This window comes from Trachymyrmex cornetzi, unplaced genomic scaffold (assembly GCF_001594075.2).
Source record: "Trachymyrmex cornetzi isolate Tcor2-1 unplaced genomic scaffold, Tcor1.1 scaffold1388, whole genome shotgun sequence".
NCBI classification, from domain to species: domain Eukaryota; kingdom Metazoa; phylum Arthropoda; class Insecta; order Hymenoptera; family Formicidae; genus Trachymyrmex; species Trachymyrmex cornetzi.
This window is the reverse complement of record NW_017295969.1, coordinates 157,190-167,485: the sequence shown is the minus strand read 5'-3', so window position 1 is coordinate 167,485 and position 10,296 is coordinate 157,190. Positions and strand designations below refer to the sequence as shown.

At 28.3% G+C, this 10,296-nt stretch overlaps 1 protein-coding gene across 1 annotated transcript; it reads right to left on the bottom strand.

Moving 5' to 3' along the window:
- Positions 1 to 4,985: 4,985 nt before the first annotated feature.
- LOC108771067 (uncharacterized) lies at positions 4,986 to 7,003 on the bottom strand. Its single transcript, XM_018522961.1, has 2 exons — positions 6,860 to 7,003; positions 4,986 to 5,111 (listed from the first exon to the last, which is right to left on the bottom strand). Exons 1-2 carry the CDS (start codon positions 7,001 to 7,003, stop codon positions 4,986 to 4,988), a joined length of 270 nt encoding a protein of 89 aa, XP_018378463.1.
- Positions 7,004 to 10,296: the final 3,293 nt, after the last annotated feature.

Genomic DNA, 10,296 nt, shown 5'->3' with positions numbered 1-10,296 from the left:
TGGTGGGGACGGTAGGCCGTCCTGCCGGCAGCAGTACATGATCAGTAGGCTGGTCGGATGCTCGTATTCGCCTATCTTTAAACGTTAATATCTCGTTAAATATTGCGTCAACTGCAAAATGGTACAAAACTGTTTTGTTCCCCTTGATCCAATCTATGTCCCCACTGTGTTTCAGTAACATTTTCTGAGACACCCTGTATATGTATATATATTATATGTATATAATAAATAAAATTAAATGTGATAAATAGAAGAAAACAACACAGATACCTGAACTGTTAAAATCGATATGTACACTAGTAGTGATAATATGACTTGAATTTGTTTGATATTAGAATTATCGTATGGCCAGAGTCCGATCGATGATAAAAGGATGTGATTGAATCTATAGTACTTCTCCTCGGAAAGCTCCATCCCAAGTAATAGTCAAAGCGTTACTGAGAACTTATAGTCTATAGAAGTTACTTTTTCCTTACCTTGCTATTGTTTACTTAATTTCTTTCAATAATGTGTTATCAACTTTTCAACATTACGGCACTTTTCAACATTACGGCACTTTGTTGTCGTACGGATACTAAAGATAAACGCTATAATTGAGGTTTGGATATACATGCAATATGTTTATATCCGTACAAAAAGAATATAAAATCTAAAATATTATTCAGAAGAAAAAAAGTGCATATATGTATGTTCCTTGAAAAAAAGAACATCTATACCTTTGCTGTATTATATTCTATTATAGTAATAACTGAATTATCATAATTTATATAGTTATATGTGAACGTATTAATGTTTCTTATTTTTCTCATGTCCCATAGATGCGCACCCATAGTGGAGACTAGGATATCTCATATCGACAGAACGTACAGAATTAAATATAATGCATTAACTATGTACTTTATGCTTCAGAATTTCGGACGTCAAATTTCTAAAAATATTCAAAACATAAAAGCAAGTAACAATTAGAAGAATTCTTTAAATAATAATTATGAATTATAGAGCGTATAAAAACAGCATATAATACATCAAAAATAACATCAATAAATATTATATCATTATATGGAAAATTACATTTATAACAATTGTAACTAAACAATACGTATATTGAATGGTAATAAGGAAACTAACAAGGAAGGGCTTCCAGGTGTTCCCTCTCTGATTTTAATGAAACTTGGTGGATTTGTAGAAGGAATAAAAATATTCGATTTTTTAATCGTCAACTATACATATTTAAAGAGTGAAGTTAGGTCCTAAAAAACCAAATATTTTCGTTTTTTGGCTATAATTTTTTAATGATACATGATAAACATAATTTTGAAGTGTATAAAATATACAAAATTTCAAGACCCGATATAGTACGCCGAAGTGTACGAGTTGTCCTTCGAATGCAAGTTCTCTCCCTAGCATATAGCCGGCATCTATGACACAGCTTGTGCGTGACTTGAGGAGTGCCAGGTAACATAGACGAGCGCACCTGATTAATTTTTATACCAATGGATAGATTTCGAAATTCTGTATATTTTACAAAGTTATGCTATCATACTTCGTTCAGAAGTTATTGTTGAAAAACGATTTAGCTGATTTCCGAATCCCCTGAAACATAATTGGTTGCTGATAAAAAGAATACGTATATCGAAAATTTTAAATCCCTTTACAAATTTATCAAGTTTCATTAAAATCGGAGAGAGACACATGGAGGAGACTTTTCTTGTAAGATATATAAGATTATATAACGATATATAAATGTTACATATCTTTGATCTATAGTATCAATTATTTGGTTATTTTATTATTTGCCATCTCAAGCTTAAAGCATTACAACAGTCAACAATTTACCAATAATATTATTTCAATTTCAGTAAGTATACTGTAATAATAGTTATTATTATTTCCGTACTGAACAGAGAACGGTAAAATAAGAGAGAGACGCACTCGCAAGCTAGAATAAATAATTAATTTTATTGATTAAGTATTAGGCTCGTATAATTATCAGAATTGCACAAATTCAAAAAATCTTAATTACCATTGTAAAACCTTCTAATGATGGACTGAACAAACCACCGACATCGATGTGATAACTTTTTATGGTTTTTTGCATAATAAATAATATTTGTTTTTGTATTTTTAAAGGCGCATTATACCATTGTATGTTGCATCTTTAATTAAAAAAAATATTATTATATGTACGTACAACATACTATTTTACTTGCATTACTTACATTTTTTTGTAAATATCAGCATCGTGATCTATAAATTTCTGTCCAGCATAATTAGTTGAAAACATATAGATTAAATGGCAAGTGACAAATGCAACAGATCTTATTAAATCATCTATTGTGCTCATTGACATTATTACTTGGAAGAGCTGTCAAAACAAGATGTTACGATGGTAAGTCAATAGTTCACATTCTTCATGTTGTCATATATACTCTATTATTTTTAAATAAAAATAATTGTGTTACCAGAAATAGATTTACGCTCGATGAAGATACTCCAAGCAATATCAAAGCCAAATAAGGAATCGCAAAAGTTGATTTGACAATTTCGGAAAATCTTAAAAAAATGAGAAATATCTCATATTTATAAAAGATTACAAATTCTTATCTTTTTTTTAATAAGAGTAATAAAATAATTTATAAGAAGCTAAATAAAGCTATATCTATTTGTAATTAAAAGAAATTAATTATCTATATTCCGCTATAAATAATTAGTTAAATAGACGTCGACCATCAAACGTCAAATCATTTCTAATTAGATATGTCAATATGAAAAAAATTAATATTAAATAAACTTTATTAAAAATTAACGTAAAACTATTTTACCGTGAAATTATTTTATAGGACAAATATGCAAAAATTGGTGAATTAGTAGAATTACTACCATAAAATTTTTTTTTCTGTAATAATAGATTTTTATTTTTGATACATGTACAGGATGTTCAAAATAAAGCGTTACAAATTTTTATCTTAGAAACATGGCATTATTGAGAAAAATTGTTTAGACAAAAGTTGTTGTCTGAACAATTTTTCTCAATAATGCCGTGTTTCAGAGATAAAAATTCGTAACGCCTTATTTTGAACACCCGGTACACACACACACACACACACACACACGCACACACACGCGCACACACACACACACACACACACACGCACACACACGCGCACACACACACACACACACACACACACACACACACACACACATGTAATTATATATACAAAAATTTAATAATCTATTTTTAATAAAATATAAAATATATATCAATGTATGAATTCAACGTGCATACTATGATACTGACTCAATTGCTCTCCTGTGACCATTTACAGCTGTTACTATATTGTCGTGAAAGATACAATACTTTTCCATGAACGTATTTGACATACTTTTATCGATTACACGCTCCATACGATAACTATAGAAACAAAAACGTAAACTAAAAGCAATATCGCTTATTTACGCGATTAAAAGGAAACGCGAATTACCTAGTTATTTTAAATATTCCAAATGCATGTATGGAAAGTGTTAAACAAAACGATTCAGTAGATAAAATTGTTATCGCAGCAACTATAAGTCCTACATTTAAATGAAATTGAATCGTGTGATAATATTTCTTTTGATCGAGAAAATATTCAACTTGAAATAATAATTCGGCTTGCCGAGTTGTATTTAATGGTGCTATGACATCAAGAAAACTTGGCATGTATTGAATGCAGAAAACTACGATCAAAACTGTATAAATCAATGCTGAAAAATTATCGAACAATAAAAATTAAAATTTTCACTCTAAAATATTTGATGCTATTATATCGACGTTGTTATATTTTTATATACGACCATATGTATGTATATTTATTGTATATCTATATATGTATATACATATAGGATATCCTATAATAATCGCATCATTTTTTGGGTATGGTAGAGCGGAATAAAATGAATTGAAAAATCCTGCATCCATTTTGTAATTTTTGCAATAGTTAATAAAAAATTAATTCCTAAGTATCTCCGAATCAAAAATATCATCGTCCAATGCGGGAAGTTGTTTTTTTTTGTTATTTGTGTATTGCCGTTTGTTGGAACTTTCTAGTAGGAATATGTCATATCGTGTAAGATACGTATTGGCTGTTACAGGAATCTTTCAGTTTAAAGTTTCTTAACCAATAAGTTTTCATACTGGAATAAGCTTTGAAGTGGTGGAAGTGGCCGAAGCTTTGATGTGAGCACAAAGACTCTCTTATAATTTCGTGGATGCGAGAGTGACAGCTAGTTAAATATGTATCCTTCTAATAGCGGTGGTGTATTCCTTACTAGAAGGTCCCTAGTCGTTTGTAGTAAACAACTCCCTGCGCACCTAGCAATTGCAACCACTGGACGGTAGTATCCAGTGAGCTATAATATATTGGAACACGCCTTTCCTATATATAAAACTATAGAAAACAGTTTGCCGAAAAAGGAAGGCAAAATAAATATTTGTCTTTCTGATTTTTTCCTGCAAACAGCATTAGCCACACACAATTAGCAAGTCCTTGACAAAGAAAACAGTATAGTTTTTGCATCACAGTGTTATTGTATCGGAATACCCTCCTTTCCTCAATGGGAAGCGCGCTCCGATATACCTATTATAAAATCCCTTGCATGATCGTATTTCGCCGCGTGCTTGCATTTGGTCGTAGGCCGGTCAGACATGCACTCATTCAATGATCTTTAATAATTAATTCCTCATTAACTACTGCATAAATTGCAAAATGTGGTATAGGACTTTTCGAATTAGTTTAGTCCGTCCTACTTGCATACAAATGCTGTGTCAAAAAGTTGAGGACACCCTATATATATATGTACAAATACATATATGTATGTCTATACATATACACGCGTATATATGCATATTATATATATTCACGAAAATTATGTTTGAGATTAAAATAAAAACATTACAACTTAAAAGTCATATAATGTCATATTAATTAAGTACATCAAAATATTTATTTACTTGCTATAGTTGTAGTGAATAACCTTGCCGTTTTTGCATATCGATGAAATATTTCAAGCTCATTAATATCATTCAAAGCGTTCCAATCATTTTGCATTTGCTGCATTAATTCCTTTATCTGTTATTGATAACAGATGGAAATAAAAGAATAAAGTAAAACTTCATATTAGGGTGGCCTTATTAATTGCACTCAATGACCTTGGCATATCTATATTGTTAAAGTTCTAATTAACATAATTAACTTACAAAAGATATTAGCCATCGCTTGTTGTTTGTGAAAAAGTTATCAAATAAAAAGTAAACAAATAAAATAAATATACAAATATATATTAATATTCAAATATATGTTATAACTGATTGAAAATATTTATCATCACCCTTTAATTTTTTAATATAAAGTTGAATATTTACATAAAAACGTAAACTGTCTTATTTCAAAACGCTGGAAAGAATAATTACTTTTGATTGTTAATAACTTTTAAAAAATATTAAGTAGCAGCTAAAACTTGAGTGTTTATTTTAAGAACTATGTTCTTGATAATATATATCAAAGTCATTGAAATCAGTGAGGTCGTTTCTAATATGTAGTTTTAATAAGAACAATATAATTTTTTATTGCAATTGTTTTTATGTAAAAAAATGTAATTTTCTTTTGTAACATATTTGCATTAAGTTAAAAATGACTTAAAGTAAAAATTGAAATTTTACTGTATTTTCGCGATCAGATTCAAAATATATTTATCGTTAAAGGTGTGTAAGTTCAAAAATTTTCAGATAAATTTGGATTTTACTGAATTGAGTCCAATTTAAATTCGGATGATAGATAATTTTAGGTAATAATCAAAAGTAATTCAATTACCCGCAATTATATCAACTGAATCGAACTCGACAGATATAATTTGATCCGACTTGATTCGAACTTTACAAGTTCTCATTACACACTTCTATTTATAGTCATTTATTGTGATTTTTCATATTGGCTCCATTTTAGATTTTATTTAAAAAAATGTTCATAAAAAGAATATAAGACAATATATATAACAAAATTTTGATATTTTCAATTAATATCATTACTATCTGTAAAAGAGCTTATAATTCATACCACTTTGTTTTCAAAATTAATTTAATTCACTAATTAATTTAATTTCTTGATAGTATGACATTGATATGACACAATAATATATAATGATTGTTAATAAATATTATTTCTATACTTACATTTTCTATGACAAAACAAAAAGAGATATATTTTACAGTAAATAACATAAACGGCAAAGCGGACGATAAAACTTTTAAAATGAGGTCCACATCGTACTTCATCGTAATCAATTTTATTAACTAAAAATTATATTTTACTGTACATATTTAAAGAATATTTAAACAAAATAATTAAAAAACTTACGGGGTACAATATTGATATTATATAGAAAAAGGACCCGAAAATAATCTGAATTTAAATGCGGTGTGCAAACTGAACGTATATAGTAGGGATCCTATTCGGAATTGCGAGTATATAAACTTTTTGAAAAAGTCTGTCAAGTGGCTCAGTTGATTGGTTTGACTAATTTCTTTCTCTCACTAAATATTTTTTGTGTATGTAAGTTTAACAATTTTAGCGATGGCTGATAAAAAAACAGTGTGGTTCATGTTTTGTTTTCTTTTAAGAAAATTTGTTGCCGAATATATTTTAATTTTTCTAGAAATTTTTAAGGGAAGAGGACCTTTAAGTAAAACGTAAAAAAAACATTTTTTAAACAATTCTAGTTATTTTTGGGTTCTTCCTCGTGTACGTCATGTATTCATATAACGTTTAAAAGGAAGTTCAGCAAAATTAAGCACAAATAAATACATAAACGATTATCATACTTGAGGAAATGTTACTGATATTAAAATAAATGACGATACAACGCACTGAATTTGCCTCAATGTAATATAACGATGCGGCCACAAGCCAATAACTGACAGAAAAATACGATTAAGTCTATAATAATGATCAATGTTGAAGTCCATTTCGTATAACACTGGAAATATTTCTGTTCTCCAAGTTTATATACTGCTTCGATCAGTTGCTTATATTTTTGATGACAAATTCTAACATCTCTTCTCCTATTACAGTTTTTTATATCTCGTATTGTAAGAAAGTTTTGTAATGAGTAATGATGTTATTTTGAAATTATTGATAACTATCAAGTAAGGAGAAAGATAGAATCAATTTTCTTCTATGGTAAGTCTAAATTCGGCTGCTATAGCTAAATGGCAAATTAATAAAATTGTCTACAGATGTTCAACTGTACATGTTTTCAGGAAATAATATCGTAAATATTCCCTATCTTTTTGCATTTTATTTTAGCGCAAGCGTAGTTCACTTGCAAATTCATTTTATACAGATAAGAGTTTAGTGTTGTGCATACAGTCAATGGATGCACAACAAATAATAAAGTGTTTGATATGTTTTAATACATATAATACATATAATAATTTTAACAGAAATATATATATGAGTAAAACAAAACTTAGAATTTAAAAATAAACTTTCAAAACGGACGAAAAAAATTGCGCTTAAAAACTGGTTCAGAAACAGATACTTTAATAAAATTATTACTACAGTTTATATAATTGTTATCAAATAAAACATTTTTTTAAATAGAATTAATTTCTTTAGTAATTAGATACTATGCTATTATACATAAACGAATTAATGCTATCAATTATATATATAGACTGTAAGTTTTTAAATATTACACATTAGGAATTTTTAATAACTTTTTATTTATTAAAAATATATAAGAATTTATTAAAAAATTCTTAATGTGTCATATTTAAAGAATATATCAATTCTATTAATTTATATTACTATATTATTTACATATATACCACGAAAAAAAAAGAATTATTACAATAAACTGAATTGGCAAAATAAATTAACAAAAAGTAATTAAAAAACACATTTGTGGCCTAATTTGTAAGGGGAAGACACAGCCAAAAGATATAGCATCGATGTTTACTATTTCTCACAGATATCGACGTATACTATTTCTCTTTATTTCATCATCTTGTTGTTCGATTCATTTTTCTCTCTTTTTTGGGCGCACCGCGGTGGCGTCGGGATCGCGCTAATCGATGATCGATATGGGATTGATAGGGATCGCTGCTTAAGCAGGCGCGCACATTATTTAAAGTTTAATTAGTGCATATATACTGTTATTTAATTTATTAACTTATTACTTTTATATATAATTATTTTTATTTTTTTGTGAAAATACCGTATATTTTAAAAATATAAATTTTTGCGTAGTTTAGTACGCATAATAATTACACAGAATAAAGAACCATAAAGTAAGAAACCGACATACTCAAACTCTAAAACAGAAAATATTCTTTACATAGCTAATCAGCACGGTAATTTATTAGCAAATTGATATGTATTGTATCGTATTAATGTAATAAGTTCTTTACTGTGACTAAACCTTCCAAACAGGGATTAAATATACTACCGGCATCAACTTTGTAACATTTTGTAGTCTTTCGTATCAAAAAAGGGATCAATTTTTGTATTTTTAACGGAACATTATACCATTTCGTGTTGCATCTATATAATTACAAACAAAATATTAAATAGTACATAATTATAACATTATATGATTTAAGAAAGGATTCAAAGTATTGTGAAAATATACAATAGTATATTTACAATAGTAAATATACAATAGTAATTGCGTGACTTACATCATGCGATAGAAATGAGTATCACTATTTATAAATTCTTGTCCAGCGTAATTACTTAGAGTAAAGTATACAATATGCACGTTTATTAGAAAAATAGATTTAATAATTTCCAAAATTTCTTTTTCCGTCATCAATATCCGAGAAAACTACAATTACAGAAAAAGAATTAAAATTAATTAAAAATATAATAGACACACACACACACATGCACGTACGCCCGACTCACGCGTGCACGCACGCAAGTACGCACGCACGCACACACGCACACACGCACACACAATATTTTAAGAAATTTGTAAAAATTACAATTAAAATCTTATCTTTTAAATGTCGCGGTATTCACGTTAAATAAATTGATGCTTGCTGAACACACACCCATCACAAATATGATTAAATAGACTTGCCCAAAACTTGCTTTTAATAACTCAGAAAATCTTATAAAATAAAATATTTTACGTTACTATTCACTGAAAAAAATTTCTTTAACAAATCAATTCAAACCCATAAATAATTTTTTAAAACGTCACTTCACACTGAGAGAAAAGATATAGTATTGATAACAAAAAAAGAGAATTATTCACAAATGGCCGATTTATCATTGGATTACTTTGTTAAAATTACAAAATTTTTTTATTTAACAGTACAAATTTATTCGGTTACTCACGTTTTGTAAATACCAATGTAAAATTTGGTTGCTATTACAAAATAAATATTCTTTTAGTAATTTCAACAAAATAATCCACTATGGTAGAGCAAGGAGTGTTTCGCGGAGCTATCAAAGATGGCGTGTCTTCTCGTAAGAGAAATTCACGAGGGTGTAACCACTTAATGTAATCGTGGGACAGAGTCCTCGAAATCATTATAAAATTCATATTAAATTTCTATGTATAATCCAATAATTACGTATGCAACCACGATAAATCATTGTATAATATTAAATAAATTCGTATATTTTACCAAACGACTTCATATGTAGCGAAAAAAATTATTTGTAATCAGATGAAATCATATGATGTCATATGTAATCTGTGGGACAATATTTCATCTAGTGGTTACTCCCTCGGAAATTTAATGTCTATCTCTATAAAGCCGAGATAATTAGAGACTAACCTCGTGGACTTTTTGGTTCTCGCCACACCATGATCAATCATGGTAACTATTTTTTCAGAGCGATCAGTAATCTCAATTGCTCTAACTCTATATATATTTTTGCTAAGCTAAGGAAATTCAAAAACGCCAAACATAATCTTAGACTCTGTAGAAAGTAAGAGATACTTATATATTATTCATTTTGTTCCGGTAACAAACTGTTCTATTTCTAATTACAAAAGATCTATAAACATCATACAAAACAGTTTTGTACCATTAAATGATCAGTTTAGTTAATAAATTCAACAAATTAATATTGTCGTGGTAACCAATTGTTTGATTGATTATATATCAACAAATAGTTTTTGTGTCAGTAACAAAACTTTGGTTATTGGTACAAAACATTTCTCTCAGTGCAATAGTTAGTTTAAAATAAGTTTAATCCCATGAATGCAAAGTCATGTACATACAGGGTGTTCCGAAAGTTT

What these genes read in the sequence shown, in the direction of transcription:
- LOC108771067 (XM_018522961.1), bottom strand. Translation starts at nt 7,003, where the DNA reads ATGGACTTCAACATTGATCATTATTATAGACTTAATCGTATTTTTCTG. An exon ending in TATCAGTAACATTTCCTCAA is followed by an intron (nt 5,112 to 6,859) that starts GTATGATAATCG and finishes TATCAATAACAG; the next exon opens with ATAAAGGAATTAATGCAGCA.